The sequence below is a fragment of the Rhinolophus hipposideros genome, assembly GCF_964194185.1.
Source record: "Rhinolophus hipposideros genome assembly, chromosome: 23".
In the NCBI taxonomy this organism is placed as follows: Eukaryota; Metazoa; Chordata; class Mammalia; order Chiroptera; family Rhinolophidae; genus Rhinolophus; species Rhinolophus hipposideros.
In genome coordinates, this window is record NC_138069.1 from 39,295,958 (window position 1) to 39,323,725 (window position 27,768).

At 49.7% G+C, this 27,768-nt stretch overlaps 1 protein-coding gene and 1 long non-coding RNA gene across 4 annotated transcripts in view; one reads left to right on the forward strand and one right to left on the reverse strand.

The window, feature by feature from the left end:
• Positions 1–234: 234 nt before the first annotated feature.
• LOC308491853 lies at positions 235–26,673 on the reverse strand. 2 transcript variants are annotated; one of them, XR_013992414.1, is made up of 3 exons: positions 26,401–26,639; positions 17,590–17,704; positions 235–2,188 (listed from the first exon to the last, which is right to left on the reverse strand). It is a non-coding gene; the product is annotated as an uncharacterized lncRNA (long non-coding RNA). The 2 variants fall into 2 exon arrangements; XR_013992415.1 differs by lacking the exon at positions 235–2,188 and adding an exon at positions 10,277–14,915 and having other exon boundaries at positions 26,401–26,673.
• NEURL1B (neuralized E3 ubiquitin protein ligase 1B) overlaps positions 26,018–27,768 on the forward strand; it is a 32,877-nt gene continuing 31,126 nt past the window's right edge. For both annotated transcript variants that reach the window (XM_081035959.1, XM_081035958.1), the window contains exon 1: positions 26,018–26,191. In XM_081035959.1, the coding sequence (XP_080892085.1) occupies positions 26,161–26,191 (31 nt within the window). In that variant the 5' untranslated portion in view covers positions 26,018–26,160. The remainder of the gene's footprint in view (positions 26,192–27,768) is intronic.

A 27,768-nucleotide genomic window follows, 5' to 3' on the forward strand; every position in this document is an offset into this window, starting at 1 on the left:
CCAAAGCATCCTTGGCAAAAGTCTGAGATCAGGGCAACAAGTACCCATGGCCCTCACGTCTGGGTCTCCAATCAACCCTGAAATTCAGGCTCAAGACTATTGGGACAAAGGCTTCAAACTGGCCTGTCCAGTAGAAGAGCAGAAAAGCATTCACGTTTTCGCTCAGTCTCTCCTTCCTCTCCGTGTATGCCTACCAACACAGAGATGTACAAATGAGATTCTAGAATACATCCAGCTTTGCACCTGTCTTTTTTATTTTTTCTACTCAAAGCTGTCGTGGAAGTCTTCCCAAGTCATTTATACACCACCCCTTTTGAAGGTCTTGCCGTGCTCCACCGTGTGGCTGCCTCTTCGTTTATCTGACCCAGAGATTCTCATTTGGCCGTGTCTGGGGACCTTTTCAGTTGTCACAACTTAGAGAGATGCTACTGACAACTGCTGGGTAAAGGGGAGGGCACTATTGCCAGTTGACCAAACTATCCTACAATACACATAACAGCCGCCCCCCAACAAGGAATTATAGGCCCCCAAACATCAACAGTGTTTGGGTTGAGAAACCTTGGCCTGACCAATCCCTACTGATTCGCAATTAGGCCGTACCCAGTGGTTTTGTTATTCTAATGGTGCCGTCCTCATCCTTTTCTCATATGGTTGATCCTCATTATTCTCAGATTCCATATTTGCAAATTCACCTACTGGTTAAAGTTTTTTGCAACCTCAGAAATCAATACTCCAGGCACTTTCACGGTCATCCTCAGACATTCACAGAGCAGCCAAAACTGGGAGTCACCTGACATGTACATTCCCGTCTAAGGTCGAGCAAGGTGACATTCTGCCTTTCTGCTTCAGCTCTCATACTATCAGTGTGTCTGTCCTTTTTACAGTCTATTTAGTACCATGTTTTTCACATCTTGGTGCTTTTTCTTCTTGCTGCTTAAAATGGCCCCCCCAGCCTCGTGCTGAAGTGCTGGCTCAAGAAAGCTGTGATGGGCCTTTTGGAGAAAATCCGTGAGTTAGATAAGCTTTGTTCACGCTGAGTTCGGGTGCCCCTGGCTGTGAGTTCAATGTTAATGTGTATTAAGTAGGTTTCTCTCACTTAACAGAAACACGCATCAAAGAAGCTTATGTATTGCCAGTTGACCAAAGGTGACCAGAGGCTTGCAGGACCCTCACCCTGTATTTTCCCTGGCAGCAGTGGCCCAATATTGGCTAATTCAGTGTTTGGGATGAGTTTCTAGAACTTTATTGCAAATAATGACAATCAACTGTATCCCATGATTGTTTTGCAATGTATATCCTGGATGTGTGATGGTTGGATGTGGTCCTTCTGAGGGTTTTTCCCCCCATCTGTATTGAGGTATACTTGACAAATAAAAATCGTGTATCTGTAAGGTATACAACTCAATGTTCTGATACACATGCATTGTGAAATATTCACCACCACACAATCAAGCTAATGAACATGTCCATCACCTCGCATACTTATCTTTGTTTGTGTGGTGAGGACACTTAAGATCTACTCTGCTCGGAAATGTCAAGTATCCAGTATTGCTAACTAGAGTCACCATGCTGTACATGAGATCTCCAGAACTTATGTATCTTACACACCTGTACTTGAAACTTTGCACCCCTTGACCAACATCTCCCCATTCCCCCCTCCTAACCCCTGGCAGCCACCATCCTACTCTCTACTTCGGTGAGTTTCACTGTTATAGATTACACATGTAAGTGAGAGCATGCAGCATTTGTCCTTCTGTGTCTGGTTTATTTCACTTAGCATTACATCCTCCAGGCTCATCCATGTTGTTGCGAGTGGTAAGATCTCCATCTTTGAAAAGGCTGAATAATATTCCACTGTATCAATGTATGCCATATTTTCTTTATCCAGTCATCCACTGATGGACATGTAGATTGTTTCTTGGCTAGGGTGAATAATGCTGCAATCAACATGGGAGTGTAGATATCTCTTTGAGATAGTGATTTCATTTTCTTCAGATATATATCCAGAAGTGGAATTGCTGCATCATAAGGTACTTCTATTTTTAACCGTTTTAGGAACCTTCATACCGGTAGTTTTCCATAATAGCAATGTATCAATTTACATTCCCACCAACAGTACACAATGGTTTCCTTTTCTCCACATCCTTGCCAACACTTGTTATCTTTTGTCCTTTTGATAGTAGCCATTCTAACAGGATGAAAGAGAAAAGAAACACATGATCATCTCAATAGATGCAGGAAAAGAATTTGACAAAATTCAACATCCATGCATGATAAAAACTCTCAATAAAATAGATATAGAATGAACTTACCTCCACACAATAAAGGGCATATATTAAAAGCCCATGACTGGTATTATGATCAATGATGAAAAATGAAAAGCTTTCCCTCTGAGGTCATGTACAAAGCAAGGGTGCCCCCTCTTGCCGTTTCTATTCAACATAGTACTGAAAGTCCTAGCCAGAGCAGTTAGACAAGAAAAAAGAAATAAAAGGTATCCAAATAGGAAAAGAAGAAGTAAAATTATCTCAGTTTGCTGACGATATGATCATATATGTAGAAAACCCTAAAGATTCAACAGGAAAAACCTGGAAGAACTAATAAATAAATGTGGTAAATTTGCAGGATTCAAAATCAACATACAAAAGTCAGTCATGTTTTTATATACAAACAACAAGCTATCCGAAAAGGAAAGAAAGAAAACAATCCCTTCACAATAGAAACAAAAAGAATAAAATACTTAGGAATAAAGTTAAAGTTAACCAAAGAGATGAAAGACTCATACACTGAAAATTGTAAAACATTGATGAAGGAATTTAAAGAAGACACAAGAAATGGAAAGACATCCTATGTTCACAGATGGGAAAAATTAATATTGTTACAATGTCCAAATTGTTAAAGTGTCCCCATTGTTGCCCCTGACGAAGTTGATTCATTTAGATTTTTTCACAACCTTAACCATTTTCTCAAAGGGACATTTGTTCACATTATCTCATTGCTAGTGGATGGCCTGACAGAAGTCATCTTTGCAATTGTTAGCTCTGAATGCTGTATCTATAGAATACTGCCTTCAATTGCTATATCTTGAATTCCTAGTTAGGCAAATCACTTAGATTGGATTCATTTGGCTCAGTTCAATTTATTTCGTTTTCCTTCAGAGCAATAGCCATGACCTGAGCCTCTTTGATGTGCCAGGCTTGTGTTGGGTCAGCAGCTTCGGAGAGAGGCAGAGAATGTTTGGTCCCTGACCCCATGGTACCCACGGCTACTGCAAGTGAAATGAACAGGATGTTAATTGGGGGGGCCCAGGAGGCATTCCCTGAGCATTAGGGCAAGAAGCCTTCCTGGAGCAGGAGTGTCTGCATCTGAGGATAAGCAGGAGTTAGATACCCCAAGAAAGGGAACAGTGAGGGCAAAGTCTCGGCCGTGAGATGAAACAGGGAACAGTGCTGGGAGAGAACTAAGTCTGGGGGCAGGCTTGGGGTGTGGCCCGGCCACAGCAGTGAGTAGGGCCAGATCACCGAGGGCTTTGCAAGGACACTAAGGAAGCTAGGCGTCCTTCCAGACAGGGAGAAAAGTTTTGACCAGGTCAGATTTGCATCTTAGGAAGAGTACTTTGACTGCAGAGAGATGCTAAGGGTGCTGGAGGGAGGGAGACCAGTGAGAAGGCCAGTGGGGAAGGAGAGAGGCGGTGGGTCTGCGGGAGGTTCTAGCGGCCAAATGCTGACTTGAGTGGGATGAGGAAGGGATAGGCGAGGAGGGTGGCAGATGGCCTGGTGAATGGGGTTGCTGTAGACATCTGCTGGGGAGGACTGTCCGAAGCCCAGGAAGGCAGAATCAGCAGCAGACAGATTCACTCATTCACCATTGTGCCTACCTGGGGCCAGGCCTCTGCTGGACCCAGTGGAGCTTGTGCACTAATGTGGGAGAAAGGCAGTGATGAGTGGAGAAGGTGTGAGAGGTCTGTCAGGATGTGCAAGGTGCTAGGGAGAAAAGAAAGAGACGGGGGCCGGGAAGGGAGATCCCGGGATGGGGGAAGGGTGGCAAGTCTGCACAGGGTAACCAGGAAAAGTCTCACTGGGAAAGGGCCTGGGAAAACCCTGTCCCTCTGTCCTTGTGTCCTCCCATCCATTCATTCATATATGCAGCATATCCAGGGGGAGATACTAGAGGGAACAGCTAAAGAGGCCACTGCAGAATTTAGGGACCCAGTGAGGACATCTGTGCTCTGAGGGTCAGGGTGGGTTTAAGGAGAATCAAGGGACCAGGCCCCTAGCCAGGTAAGGCGGCAGAATAGGGAACCTCCAAAGCTGGCAGCACCCCGACCAGCTGGCTTTTGGGGATCGCCAACAACTACAAAACAAACCAAAAAAAAGTAAAGCAGGACACCTATTACTTGACTTGGGATTTTTTTCTATTTATAAATCAGGTCTTTTCAATTTCATTTCAAAGGCCTGTGGTGCATTGTTCCCCAGGGCCTAGCCCCAGCTCGCTGTCCTGTCCCCTCCCTGTGGCCTGGCTGGCCTCTCACTTTCATCGTCTTTAGAATGGCTGAGTGCAAGCCTGTCCCCTGCAGCAAGCAGGCCAGAACACAAGATTGAAGCACAGTTGCCATGGATTTCAGAGGTTCGGGCCTAGATTCAAACCTCTGTTCACCTCTCGCCCCCCATGTGGCCATTGGGTGGTCACCTCACTTCTCTAGGCCTCTCTTTTCTCTCTGTAAAATGGGTACAAAACTCCACACCCACCTGCCTCAGAGGGTGCCTGGGAGGGTCAGATGAGGGAATGGCTTGGGGTAACACAGCTATTTCTTAAGTGCCTACTGTGTCCCACCGTCATGGGGCTTATGATCTGTGGAGACAGAGACATTAGCCAGATAAGCCCCAGGCTGGGCTCTGCGGACACCCAGAGACGCAGGGGACACAGACATCCAAACTGTGGTGAAGTGGGAGACAAGTCAGGGATGCAGGAAGCCATTCATACCCCAAGGAAGCAGAGTCCAAGGGGCACTGCCCCGGGAAGGGGACTCAGGCAGTGTGGCAGGTTGGTCTTGAAAAGACAGGCAGTGAGGTCTTGAAAATCAGCTATTACCACCAGCGTTTTAAATGTTGGTTTTATTACCATTCAGGTCCTGTGAGGCCAGCAGATCAGGAGATGACTGCCATTGAAAAGACAGTTTGCTCCTCACAGTTTCTAAGAGGAGCCACCCAGAGCCACCCAAGGAAGAACCACTGTTAGTCAAAATGCGGGGAGCCAGAGGGAAATTGTGGGCAAGAGCCTGGATTGTGGTATCTGGGAAGGAACAGGGTGAGGCCGAGTAAGCAGGTTTAGGATTGGCTAGTTTGAAGGATTCCAGCCGGCTCTGGGGCTATGGCCTATCTCTAGTTGCTCTGGGGTGATTAGGGTAGAGGTAGTGGCACTGAGTGTGAGACGGGGTGGGCCCTGGATTGGTTAGTTTGTATATGAGAGACTCTCTCAGAGGCGCCTAGTTTCCTATCTCTAGGGATTGGCTAGCCCCAGGGGGTGGGGGTGGGGGAATCTCTCCAGGGTCAGGATGGCAAGTCCCCAGATACAAGAGCATTCCCCGGTGTGTGTGTCACAGGTAGAGAGGTATGTTCTGCGTGATGTTACTGAGAACGTGAGAGGTGTGTACGCTAGGTGCAGTGCATGGTCTCTGGTACCTGTGCTATTTGTGGCTGTGTGGGGAGTGTCATTTGTGAGCTGGCTGTGTGCACACACTGGCAGGTCCCAGGAGCACAGGCCGAGTGGGGAACACACGGTGTGGGCAGCCTGCCCAGCTCCAGGAGCAGTTTCTTCCCCCAGAATCAAGTCGTAGCCTTTCTGTCCAGTTTCTGTCTAATTGCCAAGGGGGATCTGGTGCCAAGATTCAAGGCGGGTGTGATCCTCAGGTTCTGGAGCTTTCTAGTAGCCGGAACCTTCATGGGCAAAGGAAGATGCAGGTGTCAGGAGGAGAGGACGCTCTGGACACAGGGAATGGTTCGCGTAGCAGCCTGCCTTTTCTGACTTAATAGATCTCGGAGGTATTTCCCTGTGATAGACCCATTTCAATCTTTGAATACCTACCCAGCATCGCCTGTGAGACTATCTTATTAAACCACTTCCCCTTGATGGACACCTGGACACCACTCTCTTGGGCTGTCACGGAAAACTCTTTATTTTAGGGCAGGGGAGAGGTCTGAGCAGGTTCTGACCAGGCCCCTGGGAGGGTGTTTGGAGGAGAACTCCTAGTGTCTGCCTGGTCTCTCTTCAGTGGCAAGGAGAGAGCTCCCCCCCACCCCAGTTTTAGTCCAAGCTCTGCCCCCTGATTTGCTGTGTGGCCTTAGGGAAGTCACACAAATTCTCTGGGCCTCTTTTTCCTCACCTGTAAAAAGCGAGGCTTGGACTAAGTTCCCCCACACTCTGCCTTCCTGTCTCATCCCCTCCTTATTTCAGTCATTCCCCCTATCCCCTTGGCAGCTGTGTTAAAGACATTTTTCCTTGCCATCCCTAGCACCAGCCCTTTGCTACAGCTTTATGACCTCATTCACCTCTCCCAGAAATCTTGCGATGGAGGCCTCGCTGGGTTCTGGTCTGACTGGAGGGCCAGAGAGGGTAAGTGTGTGTGCCAGCAGGTGTGCCGTACTGTCAGCCAGAGCCAGGCTTCAGTCCTGGTTCTGCAGCCTCCTGGGCAAGTGACCTCAAGCAGGGGACATTGCTTTGCTCAACCTCAATGTCCCCCTCCATGAAGACAGGATAGTCACTGTCCTGGGAAATCTCTGTCTGCCCCTCTGACCAGCCCGCTCTGAGCACGGGGTCTGACCCCCCTTGCGTTTAGCCCAGGCCCCTGCACCCTCGGACTTCGGGTCATCTTGGCCAATAAGAGGCTCTGATGGCGCTCAGACAATGGGAGCAGAGAAAGGCTCAGTATCTATTCCCCTGGCTCTTCTTTGCCGGCGGGCAGGTGCTCGCCATGGATGCATTCCTGCAAGGAAGGCGGCAGCTGCTCTTTGCCTCCCCACCTCACCTTGCCAGGACCTCAGGGGTGACAGCACCCACAGTTGGCAGGTCCAGGGGCCACTCTTCAGTCTTCCTTTTGCTGAGTCCCTGACTGATTCGATGACCCTTTCCCGCAGGGTCATAAAGAGGACAGAATGAGAACAGGATAGCCATTGGCTGGTCCCATTGATTATGGCGATGGTTCCACAGCTCTGAATTTACTAAAAGCCATTGAATTGTACACTCTAAATGGGTGAATTGTATGGTACGTGAATCCTATTTCACTAAAGCTGTTTTAAAAATCAACTTGTGGAAGAGTGAGTATAGTACGATTCTATATGTGTAAGAAGCACACGTGTGTGCTTGTCTAGGCATTAAATATCTCTGGAAAGATGTCGGCAGCACACTGTCTGCTAGGGTTGCTCTAGGAGAGGCAGTGGGCGGGACACAGAGGAGCCTTCCTGCTCACTGTACAGGGCAATGTGTCAAGTTTTCACCACTTGTGTTGCTTTTATGATGGGAACAAAGAGGAGCCCAGCCGCCTGCATTTGCCCGCCTTGGGCTGGCCTGGCCCTCCTTGAGAAGCAGGCCTTGGGGCAGTGCGAGCTGGGCCCCCGAGGTTCCCAGATGCTGCGGCCTGCTGCATGAGCTCATGGGAATAGCTCTGTCCACCAGGACTTCTTGAAGTCCTCCTCCCTGGGCCTGAAATAGATTTCCTGTTAAAAACTTAGCAAAGCAACTATTTTTGGCTGCCTGGACTGCCAGAGGCGGGTCCGAGAGCTGATGGAGGCCCAACACCCAGGCTTTCGGGGTGGCTGCCCCAGGACCATAATCAGAGAACCTCCCCTCCCCTGTTCATGGGGTGGAATTTCTGGGGCTCCTCTTATAAGCCTAGAAACAAGACTGGTCTGTACCCCGAGGACAGTGGTTCCGGAGTATGGAATACTTGGTGCCAAACACGTTGGTGGCTCCCAAAGCCCAGTCTAGCCAGGGGTTGTCATCATCATCTAACAGGTAGGGAAACTGAGGCTCAGAGACAGAAGTGACCCACCAGTGACCCACACCTAGAGCTAGGTCTCAATCTCTGGGTTGTGGCCTGACCTAACTAGATCACATGCTTCATTCAAGATGCAAGTGACAAAAACCCCTGGTCAAGCTAAAGCAGACCAGCCTGGCCACACCGAAGGCCCCCTCCCAGCCCAGGCAACTCAGGACAGATGAACTTTCCTGCTTCCTGCCAGCTCCATGGAGAAGACTGGGAAGAGAAGGGGTCAGGCAGCAAGCAGGTGGCCCCAGGACCCAGCCAGGCAGCATTTCCATGAGCCATTTGCCGCTGTCCCTGAAAAGCACAACGGTGTATATCTTGTTGGCCTCGCCCTGCAGAGGCTTTGGATAAACCCTCATAAATCTCCATCCAGGGCCCAGAAGAAAAATCGGAGGAGTGTGGCAATAGACAGACTCACAGTCGCCTCTCTTTCCCTCATCCTCTCTCCCTACTCCATCTCTCCGGTGTCTTACTCTGCCTCTGTTTCTCTCTGCCTCTCTTTAGAGAACACTCTCTGTTCTGTCTATTTCTCTCCAAGTGTTTCCTTGTCTGTCTGTCAGTCTGTCCCTCCCATTTCTTCCTTCCTCAGCTCTTTCCCCCCAATTATTAAGCTGTGAGAGAGGCCCCAGCCTACCAAACGCCCACAGAGCACATATTTTAATGCGGCTTCACAGTCTTCCAGAAAAACAGATGCAACATCTATGACATTCTTCCTGCTCCCTGAACAGCAATTAAAGAGAGAGGCTTGGGTGAAGGGGGAGTCAAATCGGGGGCAGGGAACTGGGAGAGGCTGGGGGGAGAGGAGGAAAGAAAACCTCCTTGTGGGGGCTGGTCCTCTCAGCAAAGGCAGCCGACGGTGCAAGGAGCCACTTCTGTGACTGGCTAGCACTACGACATCTTTCTTCCCTGGGCATTAGCTTGGGAAGGTGGCTGGGCTGACAGCGGCTCAGTGGGTAAAGCCTGGCATTGGAGAAGCAATCGGGACAGCAGGTGGTCTAGTGCCCAGACAGAGTGATATTGTCAGAGCACAGGATTCTGAGTCCTGCATTCAAGTCCGAGTTCTCCTCCTTGGACCAGCGTAACCTTGGGCCCCTTTCAGTCTCTCCACCCACATTTTGGTTCATTGCCTAACTCATTCATTCATTCATTCATTCATTCAACATATGTGCTTTGAGCCCATGTGTTACAAGGTCTCTGGTAGTGGCAGCACCCTGGGTAAATAATCACAGAAAAGCACGCGGGCGTATGAACGAGGGTGACCTGGGGATCCTGGCAGCCCTCCCAGAGATAAGATGGCTCAAGTCTGAAGGATGGGAACGATTTGGGTGAACGGGATGTGAGGGAGATGGGTGTCTGAGGGAAATGGAACTGCTGCAGCGGGGACTGCAAGTTACAAGTGGGAAAACCTAACAGGACCAGGGTCTGCCAAGGCTGCACAGGGTGGCAGAGGGTCTCCAAGGAGGCAAGAAAGGCTGCCCGGGTCCCAGCGTCATAAGCGTCACCATCAACCAGGGCTCAGCCTCACACACGTAGGTCAGTGAGGCAGGCCAGGCAGTGGGGACCAGTTCAACACTCAAGGAGTTGTGCCCATCAGAAGAGGGCACCGATGGTTGCCATGTGGAACTGGGGGCCCAGAGTTGCCGAATTTTCCAAATTTTCATGAGAAGATACAAAATATGTCATCTGTGTCCTGTGTGTCCAGAAAGAAGAGGATGACACAGATGTTGGTGAGGGAGCTGGTTAGTCACTGGAATCTCAGCAAACAAACTAAAGTGTGATTCTGCAAGGTAGCCAACCAGCCAGGCAGCTCTGGGACCACCAAAGTCTCCCCCTGTGGCCCACCCTTTTTTCAGATACCCTCGCTGCTTTCTGTGGTCTCAAAGCACAGGAAACGTCCACATTGGTCACTGACCTTTCCCATACGGAGTTGTTTTTAGGTTTCTGGATACTTGAGAGAGCAGAGACCTCCCGGGTCAGCATTTCCTCTCTGTGGCTAAGGCTTCTTTGAGTTCCCCACTTTTCTAACATTCCATCCACTCATCCCTTCAGCTTAGAATGCACTGCAGGGGGAGGGGAGGATCGAAAAGAAGTAGTCCTCACTCTCAAGGGACCCGCCGTCGCACTAAGAAGACAAAAGCAGCTACATGCAAGCAGAATTTTTTCATACAACATACGAGATCTTTTTAATCAGAAACATTATACACAGTTTCCAAGGATACATAAGTTAGAGCAAGCTGCACACATAAATAGCAGAGTGCGTGAAGAAACAAATGATAAATTTGGGGCATAAATAGAGCATGAATACAGCACTTGATGTCCTAGACATTTGCTATGGCTGGGTCATAAAATTGACATTGAGCTTCCCAGCAGTCAGTGGGAAAAGGGAGATTTGGATCACAATGATCATGCCATTGGAACAAACAAGTTACCCAGGAGAATTATAATAGCCAGCACTTACTGGGTGTTTACTACTCCCCTTCATCCCTGTACAAAGGAGGCACTATTATTATCCTCACTAATGGGTGAGGGGGAAAAGTTCACAGCCTGCCAATGGTCACACTGGTAGAACAAGGAGTGGAATACAGACCATCAGAATTCAGAGCCTCAGCTCTAATCCATCTCATGGTCTGAAGATAAGAATCTGTCCTGAGGGTTCTCACAAGTATGGACACTGTGTGATAACCAACATTCTTGCAGTGGACACAGGAGAGATTTCCTGTTCTATCCCATCCCTCCACACATTTCTGCTTTTCTGCCAACACACATTTCAGTCTGCAGCCCGAGTTCCTATGGTGACTCTCCATTCCCAACTGGCTGCCATCTGGCTGCCTCCAGGAGACTCTGGAGAAGATCAGGAAAGGAAGGTGAACAATCTGTCTTTTAAGCAATCCTTACCTCATACTGCTCCTCTCATTGAGCTGTGGCTAAATATTGCCTTGCTCATTCAACAAATATATCCCGTATGCAAGCTGCTGGGTATACTTCTCAGCTCCAGCCCCACTGCCATGGGGACAACAGGCAGTATCCCCACCCCATGAACTTACAAACTTGCAGAAGAGACAAATGTCAAGTGAGTAAAAACACAAAGAAAACACACCTTCACGTATTACGTATGTGAAGCCTATGAAGGAAGCATAATGATGGGGCATAATTTCGGTTGGGATCAGTCAATGCACATTCCCTTGGATGAAATACCATTTGATCTGGAAACTAAATGGTGAGAAGGAAGGAACTGGCCAGGCAAAGAGGAGAGAAAACACCCTTGAAGCTGAGGAATCAGCAGGGACAAAGGTCCCGAGTGGGGAACTAGCTTACAGTAGTGTTCAGGGAACTGTAAGTTGACTGAGTTGCTGGAACACCGTAGGTGTGGGGGAGAGTGGTAATGGATGGAATCAGAGGATGGGCAGGGGTCAGATCATAAAGCTCCGGGTAAGGAGGTCTGGTTTTTCTTTTTTCATTTGCTTGAAGTTACTCCCTGTTAAGTAGATGATTTCTGTGATTCTGTGGGTAGCTGAGAACAAACCTAAGTAATCAATGTGTTGATGGATGGATGGATGGATGGATGGATGGATGGATGGATGGATGGATGAAAGGCTGTGTCCTAGAAGACTCAAGAAGCTGTCTTTGGCAGGACAAATGTGCTGGGGGAGAGATAGGAGGCAGGTGCCCCATGAGGACACTTTTGTCCCCAGACAAACAAAGCCAGAAAGGACATTTTGGAGGAAGCTTCTTGAAGAAGACTTTAGCTCTGCTCTGAGAAAAGTCTGTGTTTGGTCAAATGAAGGCACTGGGTTCAAAGAATTCAAAGGGGGTCCAGTCCACTCCAGAGAAGACTGGCTTTGAAGCTGGACATGTGAGGTCTAGGGTGACCTTCCTCATCAGAGCAGAGGGCTGGGGAAAACACGAAGGATCGTCATGTCACTACTTTACCTTCACACAGAGTGCTGTGGTTTACAAAGCACTCTGACAGTGCAATAATAAGGATGACGATGATTGTCACTTGTTACCCGCGTACTATGTGCTAGGCCCTGGCCTAAGCACTTCAAATGTATTCGCTCATTTATTTCTCACCGCAATCTTGCACACGCTATATTATTACTACCCCCACCACCATTTTGTAGATGAGGGCACTAAGGCTCAGAGAGGTGAAATGACTTGTCCAAGGCCACACAGCTACTTCTCCAGGACACACCTTTATTCGTAAAGCACCACAGATATGTCATACTGCCCAGCTCGACCTTTTCTAAGCACGGATGTTAGCTGGTGACAGTTCCCACAGCATGGTAAGTGAATGCTGTGTATTTGCCTGACACAATGGTAGGAGGCGGTGGTGATGTGATTGAGACAAGGTGGGGTTGAGCAACACAGCAAGGTGCCTTCTGGGAAAAACTTGGATGCTCTTTGGTGTGTGAATGGATCTACTATTTGATGTCATCGATGAGTAAAGCCATGATTCCCAAATTGCTTCTTGGACACCTATAATCCCCAGGGGCTTCATGAAGTGTTCCGAAAGTTGCCCACATAAAATTTCAGTTGACTATAAATATTTCTAAAAGTTATTCACCAAAAGCAATGCAAATGAAAACAGCAACGAACTACTATTATTCTATCTATCACGTGGGAGAGATTAAAAGGCAAGATAACAGCCATTGTTGGAGGGGTGGGGTGAGAAGAATAGGCCAAGGGAGCATAACTTGGTAACTTCTTTCTGGATGGCAATTTGGAATTGCTCATCGAAAGCCTCGTGCAACTGCTCTAACAGCCATTTCACTTTGGGGAATTCCTTCCCAAGAAAGCATTAGGGATATACACCAAGGTCCCAAAGGCCATCAGTGGGGTTTGGGTGTTCTGGAGTGTATTGTACTTACTCCGTGACTACACATTCCAGCAGCTTCAAGTCTGCCACAGTGGGACTACTACACCATGGAAAAGAGCAAACAACCTGACATAAGCTGTGATGCCTAATCCTTGCAAACGCACTGGGAATGATTCCCATTTGACAGTTGAGGAAATTGATGTCCAGGGAGATGAGGCCACTTGTCCAGGTATGTCTAGATACAGACCCTCCGGTGTGAGAATCTCTCATGAGAGGGCATGCCTTCCTTCTAGACTGAGGGTCTCTTGCAGGATGGTCACGGCGAAGTGACAATCATCAGTCTTTGGAAATTCACTCCTTCCCCATTTTCTCCTGGGCAGCAAAGGTAATAGCATTCAGGAGAAGAAGGGTCGCTCTGACCTCACCATGACCTCAGCACAGGTGCCTGAAAGGGCTTCTAGATTAGCCCACTGCCCCGTAGATGTACAGATGAATGAGGGGGTTCTCCTTCTGGAGAACCTGGAAGACAGGTTCTCCTTCTGCCTCACCCCAACCTGCAGCCACACCGGGCCCAGGAGGGGTGAGTGCAAGAGTTGCTGCCACACATCCCCTCTCAATGCTCTCACCTTTGCCTATTACCTACACAGGGCATCCCCACTCCAATTGCTAAGGCCTGGATGGCCTCACTCCTGACCTGACACACCACCAGGGTCCAGGGAATGGAGCAAGTGGGCAGGACAGCAAAGCAAGGCTCCAGAATCTTCAATAGCCTCTTCTTGCCTGCAGCCCAGCCTATAGCTGGTGAATGTGAGTCTCAGGGCTTGAGGCACAAGCCTGGCCGCTTGCCCCCACTGCTTCTCAGCCACCGCTGGTTCAGGCCAGCTCTCTGCCTGGGGACAATAGTTGGAATGGAGAGAAGGGACTGACTGTACATCAGCCAAGGCTGGTACTGATCCTGTCTCTACCACTTACTAGCTGTGCAACATGGGCAGGTCACTTTACCTCGCTGTGCCTCACTTTTCCAAACATCTTGGGCCCTAAAAAAGGCAATAGAGCATGGAGGTTAATGATCGTCGTTAACCTAGCGGGACTTCTGCTTCTGACCACAGTGGAGTAACCCTCCCACTGATCTAACAATACCAGAGGGTGTTTGCTGTGTGCCAGGTAGTGCTCTAAGAGCTTACACATATTAGCTCATCTACTTCTTATAATTCTTATCAAAGCTCTGATTCTCGATTTATCCCCATTTAAAAAGGAAGAAACAAGAGAGTTAATCAATTGCCCAAGGTCACACAGATGATGTGTGGCGGAGGCAGGATTGGAATCTGGGACGAAACAGACTGTTCAAATCTTGGCTCTGCCCTTTGTGAATGTTTTCAACACCAATACACAGCATCCATGCATTCTTTTTAATGGCTGCATAGTATCCCATTGCTAGAGTTTCCTGAAAAAAATTCCCTGTGGTTGAAACATGGCTTCTCGTTTTTCACCCTTATGAAGAATGTACCCAGGACATGCGCAGAGCTGAGATGTTGAGGCTCTTGCCTGATGATAGTCCTGTTTCTAGAAGTGGAGCAAATGGGTCAAAAGCAGGCACATTTTCAGGGCTTTTGCTGCATGCAGTCAAATTGTCCAAGGAAAATTTGTACAGGCCCCAGAGGCCCCACCGCTGACTCCCTGCGCTGTGCTGCGCTGGGCAACTGACTTAACCTCTCTGAGCCTCAGTGTCCTCTCTAAAAGGGGTATAATATCCCCCACCGCTCGGGGCTGTTGTGAGGATTAAATGAGACACTGGACGCCAAGTGATTGTCACATTACTCTGTGTGGCACGGTAGGTGCTCCCTTTTTGTGACATGGCTGTCTCCCTTTTTGTGACACGACTGGGTCTGCGCCTCCTGTAACACTGAGGCGCAGGGGTGTGGGAGGAACACAGAGGGTGCCTTCCAGCTTTGAGGCCAGCCCCCACGAGTCTCCTGAGAGAACCGAGGGCTGCTTTGAGTGTCTCCAGCTGGAACCTTCCCCTCCTCATCCGCCCGCTGACTCACGGTCTCGCCCAAGCTGTGGAAAAACAAACCCTCGCTTGTTTTCTTTGTATGAGGGTTCCTCCCCCCTTTTCTATCAGCTTCTTTCAGGTAGAGGAGGTTTACACTTCCCAGGTATAACACAACACCCCCCACCACTCTACACACACACACACACACACACACACACACACACACACAGTGTGTCCCCATCGCCACCTCATCCCCCTAGGGACCCATTATGACCACAGAGCTATTTTTTCACAGGGACTTCTAGAGGGCACAGTTAATGCAAAGGGGTGATGCCAGCGGTGGAGCCGTGGAGCTGTAGGCACGGTGGGCGCACTGGCTGCGTCTTACCCGGCGCTGCACGAGCTGGCCCCGGTCCACTGGCTGTTCCCATCATGCCTTCTTCACAGTTCATGGGATTGGACCCCAAACAAGAATTTCCTAACTCAAACATCGTTTCCCACTAAATCAAATTCACAAAGAAATGTCTTCTCTTCCCTTCCTTTCCTCCTCCCAAGAACACAGCTTTTAAAAATATGGTGTTAATGTGGTTTTTCCAACCTGCTAGCTAATATAAAGAAAGACAAAAATCCTGTGAGAAGCATGTTCTCCTGACGGACTAAATTACATGCTTACTTGCCAAGAGGAGGGAATGAACATTTATTGAGCATATACTGTGTGCCTAGGGCAGGGCATGCCACTCTGTCCCCAATTGCTCACCTCATCCTCCAGAAATGCATAGAGAACAGCTGTGATTGTTTCCCAGATGAGGGACCTGAGGCCCAGAGAGGCCAAGGGACTGGTGTAGGTCACACAGCAAGTTGTGTGAGCCAAGCAAATGGGTCCAGGCCTATCTGACTCAGACATGCGGTAGGGGGTCCCCTCCTTTTGGGGCTGCAAGGGGTTAAATGAGTCCTTCGTGGAAACAGCTAGCCCAGGGAGCTAATGCCTGTCTCTCCACACCCTCACCTCACCCGTCCAGGTCCCGGCTTGTCTCAGCTCTGCACACATAGTAGGTCCTTCTTCCCTAAGGACTTCTGTGCTTCATCTATCCTTTGTTCATTCAGCCAGCATTTGTTGAGCACCTACTATGTGCTGGCCCTATGCTAGGAGCCCAGGGGTACAGCAGTGAACAGATGGCTATGGTGGCCGCCTACAGAAGCTCACAGACTAGGGGAAAAGGAAATGACTAAATAACTTCATGAATCAATGCAGACTTCTACCCCATGAAAGGTGCCACAAAGGAAAAGTGAGGGGATCCATGAGCTTCAGAGCAAGGGGAGAGGGAGGAAGGGGAAAGCCAAGGCTCCCCAGAGGCCTGAGAATTGTGCCTATGGGAAGAGGGAGGCGTGGAAAGTGTTCCCAGCAAAGGAAAGAGAATGGACAAAGAGCAGGTGGCTGAAGGGAGCAAGTCTCCTGGGCGGAACCAGGAGGGGCAAGATAAAGCCAGCAGATGAGCAGAGGTCAGCATGCATAGCTCTATGGACCATAGGCAGGAACTGGGGGTGGATCCCAAGATGACAGGAAACAGGCGTTTGCAGCAGACGTCTGACATGAGCAGATCGTGTAGAAGAGACTCGAGGAGAGAAAAGGTTATTGGACGTGAGAACTTTAGGGTGCTTAGGGTTATGTCTAAGTCTGGAGGTGCTGCCTTGATCAGAACAACGACAAAGGGCACTGGGACAAAAATCACTGTGCAGTCTTGAGGAAAACCAGCCTCCTTCTCCAATGTTCCTCGGCTCTGTCTGCACCTGCTTCTTTCTACCAGTGTGGCCCCTGACCCAGTCCCGCCCCTAACACTTACAGGCTACTTACATTCCAGGTATGCCACCTATCTACTTCCTCCTTGGAATTTTCCAACAAGCCTGTGAGGCAGGTTTTATTCTGATACCCATTTTATACAGGTGGGAATTGAGGTTTGAGGCAGAGAATCAAATTGCTCCAGGTCATTGGCCTCTGCAAGGTGGAGCAAGAATAGAGGGAATTTCTAGTGGGCAGGTTCTTTCAGACTTTTGTAAAATAAACGTGTGCTTCCTGGAAGAGCACGAAGGAACTACACATCCACCTAGCCAAGGCACTTTCTGGCAACAGTAATGTCCTGCAATAACCTGACTTTATGACAACAAGTTCAGGTGAGCTGCTTGTCAGAGCTGCTGGCCTGAATGACGCAATCGTCTTTATGGGTGGCGCTCTGGTCCTGTCACCTGTGGGCTGTGATCAAAGGCCCGTCCTCTCGCCTAGTGCCCCAGCACTGGTTAATTAGGTGAGCTATGCTCAGCCTTTCACTGCATGCGCCTCAAGTTTTATTCGCTGGGGAGCGAAGGAATGTTTGTGCTCAGTACTGGATTCCCAACCCCAGACCGACAGTGGGGCTCACGGGGAGGGATGGATCCCCATGTACACGTTGTATGACCTCGGAGAAGTCACTTAACTTCTCTGAGTCTGTTTCTTCATCGGTAAAATAGGAAAAATAGCAGTGGCATTGCTAAGGGTTGTTGTGAGAAAGCATTCATTCATTTAACAGGTATTTATTGAGCACCTACTATGTGCCACGTAGGCTCCGAAGACACAGTGGTGAAAAAAGCAGATGAGATTCCTGCTTTCATGTTGCTGACCTTCCAGTGGGAAGGAAGACGACAAATGAGTTACCCTATCAATATAGTTTCAGAAAGTCTTTGACAAAAATAAAATGAAAGGCGTACCTGAGGGAGGAGGGGCAGGAAGTTTAAGTCCAACTAGTCAGGGTCTAAGGATCTTCTCTGAGGAGCGGACACTTGAGCTGAGACCCAAATGATGAGCTGCAGCCACGTAAGAGACCTAGGGAAAAAACATTCCAGGGTGAACAGTAGGTGCAAAGGCCCTGGGGCTTGATGAAGCTCGGTGTGCTTAAAGAGCAGAAGGCTGGTGCAGCCAGGACCATGGTGAGCACAGGCCAGCCCGGTGGGAGACAGATGGGGTCCACAGGAGCCGGATCAGGGAGGGCCTTATGGGCAGATTAGGAAGTGGGCTTTCATTCACTGGGAGGGACACCGTGAGAGGGGTTCAGTCAGGGACAGGCCACAGAGTGAGGACTCTGGCTGCTGTGAGCGGAAGCCCAGGTCAGTAGCTGGTCGGTCACACTGTGATTACTGCCCCTTCCCTGGAGGATTCAGAACCCAGATCCCTCACACAGACGACCAGGCTTGAGCCCGGGGACCCCCACACCCCCTGAGTTCACCAATCTCTTCCCATTTTCTCAATACCCCAAACAATGGCTCACGTAATAAAATAGTAAACGACTGCTGTGCTTGGGTTAAAATCACGCAGACCACGTGTGATATTAAAAATCCAAGGAGCATGTATTTTGAACACAGGGAATGCCAAATTGTAGCTGCTTTATTTAAGAAATGACTTGGCTGGTGTGAACAGATGTTTATCTGAGGTTTTGCTCCCGGTATGGGGGAAACAAGTACATGCAGCTCGGTTGCTAAAAATAAGGGGTCCTCAGCCTGTTTTCATGTGATGGGTCCTGAAATATTGCCCCCGCCTTTCCCATCCCCACCTCAGGCTGACGGTCGGAACAGGTGCGCAGAGACCTGGCCCTGGATGAGCTTTGCCTGGGGAAGGACCTGCAGCCCCAGAGGTGTGTGCAAGCCCAGGGCCTCTGGAGTCCAAATCCAGGCTTGGTTCTGGCTCTAGCTCCCTGTGTAAACTCGTGCTGGGACCAGGGTCCAAGTAGCCACTTCAGGCCCTTGAAGCAGAGACAGTACTGCCCACAGTGAGGGCTGCTGAGAGGTTGGAAGTGGAGACCTCCGGGCTGGGGTCTGCACTGTGAGCAGAGGACCTTCATCCCAGGGACTTCCCTCGGGCGGGCGGGCCAGTGCGTTCGAATTGGGGCAGGGACCCTGAGAGCCTGACTGCCTTTGGTCAGAGGTCAGAACGGGCTGGAGGGAGGGAGAGGCGCTCACTGGCCACACGGTCCACAGGGGCCCATTTCACATCCGCCTGGAGGTGGAGTCGTACGAGGCCCAGGTGGGTCTGGCCCTTTCAGGGGAGAAGGCCACCTTCTCCTCTGAGCCTCCTGCCAGCCAGCACTTTCCATGCCACCTGTCTGCTTGGACATCACTTTCATTCAGTCAGCCGCTCCCTCGTTCGTTCGTTCGTTCGTTCATTCATTCATTCATTCATTCATTCATATTCAGCAACTGCTGTTGGTCCATTTCACTGCTTGGTGCACGTCCTCCAGTGCAAGCCTGAGGCCAGAGAGTGGCCTGAGCTGGCAGGAGGCCCAGACCAGAGAGGGCATTGCCCTCAGCTGTCTGAGTCCTAGGAGGGAGCAAGGACTCCAGCTGCACTGGGCAGGAACTGCACTCTGACAGAGTGGCCCAGAGTAGTCAGGGTGGGTCAGCCTCTGTCCCCAGGCAGAGGGCTAAGTGGCAGGGTAGCCTTCCACCTCCCTCCCCTGCCCCCCATCTGGTGAAGACAGGGCCAGTGTTGCTGGGAGACCCTGGAGATCGTGGGGGATGGGAACTGGCGGCAGATGGGTGGGCACACGGCTTTTTCCAGGCAGCTGCCCAAGTATGGGGCCTGCTTTGTTGGGTCTTTTCAAGAGCTGTGGCCACACACAATGGAGGGTCATGGATGCCCCCTTTCCTTGCTTTGTTCTGTTACACCTGCTCGACCACCTGTTCCTCAGAAGGCCCCCAGCCCCTTGCCTTTTCTTCCTGCTCGCTCCATCCTCTTCCTGCTCCCCCTCCTTCAGGCCCCCAGGAGGGACTCTTCAGGACTCCCCACTGGCCAGATGCCCCTCTCCTTCCTCCCTCATGTTCTTCCCAGCGTAGCTTGGCTTACAGGCCTCTGTGCTCGCCTACCCCACAGAGCCCTTCTTGCCTCTCTCCCCTTGACGTTCTACTTATAACACCTGGGAAGACAGGGCTCTTCAAATTTGGGGCTCGTGTAGCCCTTAAAAGAATTTTGAAAACTACAGATGATGCAAAAACATTTTTAGTTGGCATCTAAATGTTTTCATCATAAAAGTAAACAGTTGCGAAAGATGTCATTTCCAGCACACTGCATAGAGAACAAATGTTTTAAATCAAATCTCATCACCACCTTGGAGGCATAGATGTTGCCCATTCATTTTCCCGAAAACTCCATCATGCAAACTGGACGGCAAAGCCAATCCTCTCTGCCAAACTGCATAGCCAGGTCTGCCTGACTTTCAGTCAGGAAACGATATGAGTTCATTTTTCAATTCGTAAATCTGCCAGTGTTCATCAGTGCATTGAGCCTCTCTCTGAATTCTATTTCTAATTCTAGGATGGGTGAGGCATTTGATGCCTGGATGAAAAAAGGCTTCGGTGACTTCTGTGTTTCTTACTCACGCCACCTCACTTATCCTGCCCCCCCACCCCACCACCGGGGAGGGTGGGGGCGTTCCCTCTGGAGCTAGACTCTTTCAAATTGCCTTCCCTTTGGTGCCCTGGAAAAATTCTTTTCTTTTAAACTTTTGACTGTGAAATGTAACATGCAGAAGCCCATTGTGTGAGGCTAAAGCTCACATCTAAAGTGCGCAGCTCAATAATTTATCTAAAAGCAAACATCCAAGTCAAGAAATGTCTAGCTCCCCAGGAACCACCGCCCCCCCAGCTCCTCTCAATTGGTACCGCTCCATCCTGCTCAAAGGCAACCCCTAGCCTGAATTTTATGATTGTTGTTCCTTGCTTTTCTGCACAGTCTTATCACCTACAGCTGCCTGGTTTTGAACATGATACATAGATGAAGTCCTACAGCATGTGCCCTCTGGTGCCCGGCTGTTTTCACAGAACATGGTCTTAGGAGCCATCAGGTTGGTCTTCAGCTGTGCTTCGTGCCTTCTCATTACTGTATGGTATTCCGTTGTATGAATATACCCCAAATTATTGGTCCATTCTGCTGTTGATGGACATTTGGGTTGTTCTCAGTTTGGGGCTATTTCAAACATTCACAAGCAGGTCTCTAAGTGCATATGAGCATGTATTTCTTTGGGTGTATGTCTGGGAGGGGTTTTGCTGGATCATGGGGGTAGATGTATGTGTAACTGTAAAAGATACTGCCAAGTGGTTTTCCAAAGTCGTTGTGCCACCCTAAAGTTCCATCAGCATCATGGAAGAGTTCCCATTGCTCTACATCTTTGTCAATTCTTGGTACTGCCAAAAGGTAAAATTGTAGCCAATCTGACTGGGGAACCACGTGACTCAGTGTTATCTCATTGTGACTTTAATTTTTCACTTCCCCTGTTATTGATGAGATTCAGTACCATTTTATACGTTGATTGTTCATTGGAATATGCTAGTTGTGAAATGCCTGTTTTCTACACATTTTTAAATATTGAGTTGTTACATCAATTTGTAGTTGTGTTTATTCTGGAAACAAGTAAGTCTTCTGTTGGTTATGTGTGTGATAGATCTGTTTCCATTCTGTATGTTGCCTTTTTATTTTTTTCATTAATGTCCTTTGACAAAAAAGGATGTTAAATTTTAATTCAATTTAATTCAAATTTTAGTCAATTTTATCAATCTTTTTTATGGACAGCACCTTCTGTGGCATGTTAAAGAATCTTTCTACCACTCCGAGGTCATAAAGACATTCTTGTATATTACTTTCTACAAGTTTTACTGTTTTGCCTTTAATATTTAGCTCTACAATGCCCCTGAAATTGATGTTGCAAATATTACGAGGTAAGGATCCAATTTCTTTTTCTTTTTTTTCTATATCGATATCCAATTGGCCCAGCACTAGTCATTGAAAAGATTGTCCTTCCCACCCCCCAGGCTTCTTTGTGTCACATTTAGCATAAAACACCAGTCCATCTATGTCCAATATCTCTTTTCTTTGCTGTTGATCTTTGTATCCATCCTTGTAGCAATACCACACTGTGGTATTGGAAGACTCAATATTTTTTAAAAATCCATTTCTCTGCAAACTGATTTATAGATTCAATGCATACAGCCCTAATCCAAATCCTAACAAGTGTGTGTGTGTAACTTGGAAAACAGATGGTAAAATCTATGCGGAAACACCAAGGGTGAAGGATAGCCATTTTTTGAAAAAGACATTTTTTAAAAAAAAAGGACAATAAAGTGGATGCCTATTATAAAGCTCAGTAAGGTGGTGTAATCCTCCTTCCTCTGGGCCTAAGAAGCCTCTTTCTTCTGTAGGTGAGGTGTCAGTGAGATGGAGGACCCAGCTGTGGGGTCCCAGAACAGGCCTGAGTCCGCTGCATCCAGCTGTGTGACCACGAGCAACCCTTTCACCTCTCTGAGCTTCAGTTTCTTCATCAGTGAAATGGGCAAAGAGGGTCCCATGAAGCTGGAAAGAGGCCATGGAAGGGAAATAGCTCTGTGAACTGGAAAGCACCCCAGGTGTTGGGTTTCCACACATGGTTTGTCTGCAGGAGCTCTCAGATCTGGGGGAGGAAGGAGGCTCCCTCTCAGTTGCCCGCCCTTGGCTCTCCCAGGATCCCAGCTTTTTCCATGTCACCTTGACTGACTGATTCTCTCAGACCAGCTATAGTATGATGGGCAGCCATTGCTGGTGGTCCCCAGAAAGAGTGGCTGCTCATCCCATTGTCCCAACTGTCTGACCCTAAGCCTGGCACAGAACGGGTGCTCCAGCAATGGTCGTGACATGGAGTTTTAAAGAGCTCTGCTGAGATTTCACCCAGTTAAGGGACCAGTGATGGCAGAACAAGTGGGGGCCAGAAACTGTTGAGGGAAGATGGGAGAAAAAGGGCAGTTACCTTTCCAGATAGCATTAATGGCCCTCATTCATAGAGATTCGAGAACCCTCTGAGCTCTGCCTTCTCCTAGCTGTGTGAACTTGGCAGTTTCTTCCTCTCTTTGCACTTTGGTTTCCTCTCCTATAAAACAGGTATTGTAATAACCATGCTGCTGGACTGCGAGGAAGATTACTCAAAGGGCGCAGCCTGGTGCCCGCTATGGGGTTGGCATTTTGTAACCAGGAACTGAAAAATACTGCTTTTGCGGGTGAAGACTTGCTGGGTTTGGAAATCGAGGGTTTGATAGGCAGGGTTTGCTGAAAAGCAGAGCCTTCCTACAGCAATTGGAAGACTAAGCTTTGTGGTTTGACTGCACCCTGGATGATGGGTTCTCGAGTTACGGGGAGGATTCTCAGCAAACGCCCTTGGGTTCCCAAGAGGAAGGGGTCTTTTCACCTAGGTATCTACCGTGCACTTACACGTCCCCCCAACTTAGTGTGCACCCTTTTTACGTTATGCACCTGACTGCCTGCTATTGCATGGGGCCGGGCCTGCCAGGGCGTGCCCAGAGGGGGCTGTGCCAGGGAGCCCCGCCAGAGACCTGCCTCTACCCACTGCCCTGGGAGGCTGTGCCAACACTGCACATTCAAGACAGCAACCCCACCCAGGGGCCCCTGCAGCCCAATCGTGGGTGTTGGTGCCAAAGGAGGGTGGCAGAGTCTCGGTGATTCTGGATGTGATTAAGGGCGGGAGGGGTGTGGAAGTCAAATCCAGGAGAGGTTAGTTATGACTGGAGGCTGTTCTTCCTGCCCAGGAATGTGCCCCCATCCCCTACTTCTGTGTGCACACCTCCTGTAGCAGAGATCCTCTCTCCCAAAGCCACCTGCCCCACCTTTGTTCTAGAAACGATACTTCTGTTATTGCATCCCTATTTTGTTTGTTTGCGTCTCCCTGCACCTATCACTGCCGATCACACCAGTGTCCGGGGCTACTATCAACTAAAACTCATTCCTTCACACCTCTTTCCTACCCCTTTTTTCTTCCCCTCCTTCCTTTCTTCCTTCTTTCCTTTCAGAGCAATGCATCTCTCCAGTCGGTCCATTTAAATGTGTATTGAGTACCTGTGTATGCTAGTCCTATTCTAGGCACTGGGGATTCATAAACGAACACAGCCTGAATCCTGCCCACAGGAGAGCACAGAGGGGTCGCAACTACTGCATCTGCCCTGAGGGTGCAATGGAAGGAAAGACAAAGCGCCCCATGGCTTCAGAGGGGGGAGCGACTACCATATATGCACAAATATGAGGTAACTCCAATAAAGGTTAAGGGAAATCCCTATTGCAAAATAAAGTTGAATAATATCAACTTTAAGGGATGGAGATGAAATAGTCAGACATCGACTTGAAATATTTATTTCTTTACTGAGACGTACATATTTTAAATCTTTTTTATATAAAATATCAATTTGGAAAGGCTGCTTTTGTTTAATCTCAAATTTCACGACACTATTCGGTTCAAATTCTTTTCATGTGGCTTTACCTCCAGTGTCCCCATCATCTCGTGGTGTGGGGCGGGCGGGGGGAGGGGGGTGTGGAGTGTGCTTTTTTTAGTTTTCTAGAGCCTGTCTCATTCAGAGACGCAAACGCTAAAACACACCCCTTTTGGCCCATGTGTCAGATGACCACTGGACACTGTGTCCCCTCTGCAGGTACCATCTGCATAACATTGGGACAGTTGGGGCTTCATTTACTGGCGGTGTGCATTTGGGATCTGCACAACATTGCCACTGATTTGAGTGCTCTGAAAGTGACCTTTAAAAGGCCTGTGGACCACAACCTCCCTCCCTTGCAGTCACAAAGTCCCATTTGCACTGCATTTCTTTATGTGAGTGAAATTTCCTCGGCTCCTTTTATAATAAAGCTGATCTCTATACGCACCCTAAACTCACATGGATTGAGGGTGTATCGAACTTATGTACCGTTCCCAAACTGGACTTTGTGTTTTCAAAAGCAACTGAGAAAGCATTTGTAATATGAGAAGTTAGTAACTACAAGGCAACCTTCTGTTCAGATACACATGATAAGTCAGGGCATGGTGGGGATTAGAGAAGACTTCCTGGAGGTGAGGGCTTTGAGCTAATCTTGAAGAAAGAGAACACTCTGGGCTGGGTCAGGCATCCGGGGCAGTAGACACAGGACAAACCAAGCTGGGGGGCAAGGCAGGAGGCTCTCCTGCCCCCCTGTCATTCACACAGCTCTAGGCCAGCTTTGCCCCTTCCCAGCTGGGAAATCTTGGGCATCTCTTCTCCACTCTCTGAGCTTTATTGCTTATCTGTGAAGTGGGGGTAATGACGCATATTTCATAGTCTTCAGGGATACAAGCGCATGGAAAGTAGGGCCAGAAAAAAAACTGGTTAGGAACTGGGCCTTTTGGACAAGTCATTGCACCTCCTGAGCTTCAGTGTTCCGATCTGTAAAATGGATCCCAGTGAGGGCAGACACTAGCAGGCTTCACTCCCCGCTGAGTGTGGTCTAGGTTCCTGCACAGACAGGAGAGGTGCTCAGAAAATACCGGTGGGGTGAATGAATGAATGAGGAAAGCGTGTTACTCCCTCTGCCAGGAACACTCCCCCCCAGCTCTTCCCATGGCTGATTCCTTGCTGACACGTCCCCACGTTCTTCTTGAGACCCCTCCCCCACCACCCCATCTCTCTTATCTTGTTTTATTTTCTTTCTGGCTTTGATCATTATATTATGTGATCTTAATTGCTTGTTATTTCTGTCTTTACCACTAGGCATGCTTTGTCTGTATTGACAGTACCCAGCACATAGGATGTGCTCAATAAACACTTTACTGAATGAGTGAGTGAGTGGATTCATGAATATGGGGTCCCTCCTCCCAAACTTTGGATACTGCTTATGTTTCTCCTAATTGTAGGTATGTGATCCCACCCGTACTCCAGTCACGTGGCTGTCGTCTTCAAACCCTTCAGTATGTTGTCTGAGGTGACCTTCTGCCTCCACCCCCACTCCTTGCACTCAGCATACGTGCCCGGCCTAGTGGAGGGCTTGGCCCCTGTGGCCCAACGCCTAGGAGAAGGCCTTCTCAAAATATTGGAATAAATGAGCAAAAAGCCAACGAACTGACAAGCCTGGCATCCCAGGGCACCCAGGTGCCCGGCGTGCCTCCCAGCCCCGGGCGCAGGAACGGCGAGGGCGGGAGGCTCGGCAGTTGTCCTCCAGCCGCCTGGTACAAACTTTCAAAAGATGCGGCGGCCTCGGCCCCGCCCCTCCCGGAGAGGTTGGAGGCGGCAGGAGGTGGGGGCGGAGCCCGCGGGCCGCGACTGGTGACTCCGCCCCCTCCTCCCGCAGCCGCCGCCTCCCTCCAGGCTCCCGCCGGAGCTGCCGCCCGCCGGCTCGCCCGTGCAGCCGCGATGCCCCGCAGCCCGACCCCAGCCCAGGTCCCCGGCCCACCGCGTAATTAGCCTCCGTGCGCCCCGAGCGCGCCGCCACCAACGCCGCGCCCCGAAGCAGCGATGGGCAACACGGTGCACAGGACCCTGCCAGGTACGCCCGGGAGCATTGCCCGGGAGGCGGGCGTTGGGGTTCTCTTCTCCCTGGGGGAACCGCTGGGTGACTTCCGGAGAGCCACCCCCGCCTTGGAGCCCTCGGCATCCAACGGGCTAGAGTCTCCAGTACCTCCCGTACCCCGAATCCTCGTGCGCCCCGAAGCTGGGCTTTGCGCTCCAGGAGGGCGGGTACCGCGTCCTGGTTACCTTGGGGACCCTCGTCCTTGTTGTCCTGGCTTTGGCCAGATGAGCGGAGGGGCCGCTGGGGCGTTGCCGAGCGCCCCCTCGCCTTTGTTCCAGCCGGAGGGCGCAGATGAAGGCGCTTGGGGCGCCCCGGTGGGGTGACTGGAGCCGGGCTCCCCAGGGCTTCCGACGGCCAGAGCTGCCTGTTGTGTGGAGACTGCAGCTGCTAAGAGTGGGGTTGCCTCAGAGGTACCCCAGTTTCCAGCCGCCTAGCGCCCCCGCGGCACAAGCTGCCTTGGTTTGGCCACGTTCCCACGCGCACCCCGGCTGCGCCCCCCTCTGGTGTCCGCTCAACTAGGGACTCTAGCCCCTCCGAGTCGCCGCTGCAGAGCGCATCGCTCCCTAGTTAAAACCACCGTAGAATTGCCAGGGCCAAAGTAAGGGAATAGAGGGTGGGGTCGGGTGGGAATGGGGAGGCAGAGGAGGCCTTACTACAAAATACCTGGTAATTGTGGGAACAGATCAGCGCGTGGAGGCTCTGTGCCTGGCACTTTGCATAGCCCGGTGCGATATGCAAAGAGGGTATGCAAAGAAGCTTCTCAGTAAAGGTAAAGATGTGAATCCCAGTTTTACAAATGAAGAAACTGAGGCTCAGGAGTGGAAATGACTCCCCCAAGGTCACATCACTAGTAGGGGAAGAATCTGACTTGAGACTCGCGTCTGTCTGCCAGCCCTCCTCCCATCCCCCAAGTCTTTAGAATAAGTCTTTATTTTGGTTTAAGGCTGGGCATTCATAGCATCCTTTATGCAGAAGGTAAGAGATGTGTGTGTGTATTTAAAGCACAAAAGCCCAGCTCAGTGGGGAAGCAAGTCAGCTGTGGATAAATTTAGTGTGAGGTTTTAGGAGGAGAGGGACATATAACCCCATCTCTCATACAGCTCTTCCTTCTAGGTGTTATATCAAACAATGATTATTTCTTACCCTGGAGAGGATTGAAATGGACAGAGCTGAGTCCTGGATTTCCAAGGTCAGCTTATGGAAGAGAAGCCAACTCCTTACACTTTATAAGCCTCTGGGCAGCTTTCAAGCCACTGCACTCAAACCTCCAAACTCTCAGGTGAAGTCACTAGCTAGTTAGTGGCAGAGTGCAGATTCGAACCCAAGTCCATTTACTGGAGGGCGGCCTTCACCTCCTACTGACAGGGCTACTGCCTAATGGAGGAGAACCCACCCACCCAGGCAGGAAGTGTCCAGGGATGTTGGCAAATACCACAGCATCTCCCAGCCAGAAGGACATCAGGTGGAGGCACGGGCCCCTTTGTAGGTATTCTTAATTAAGAAATGTTCATGCTGTTCTAGTAAAAAAGCCATTCTGCCACCTGTGGGTCAGG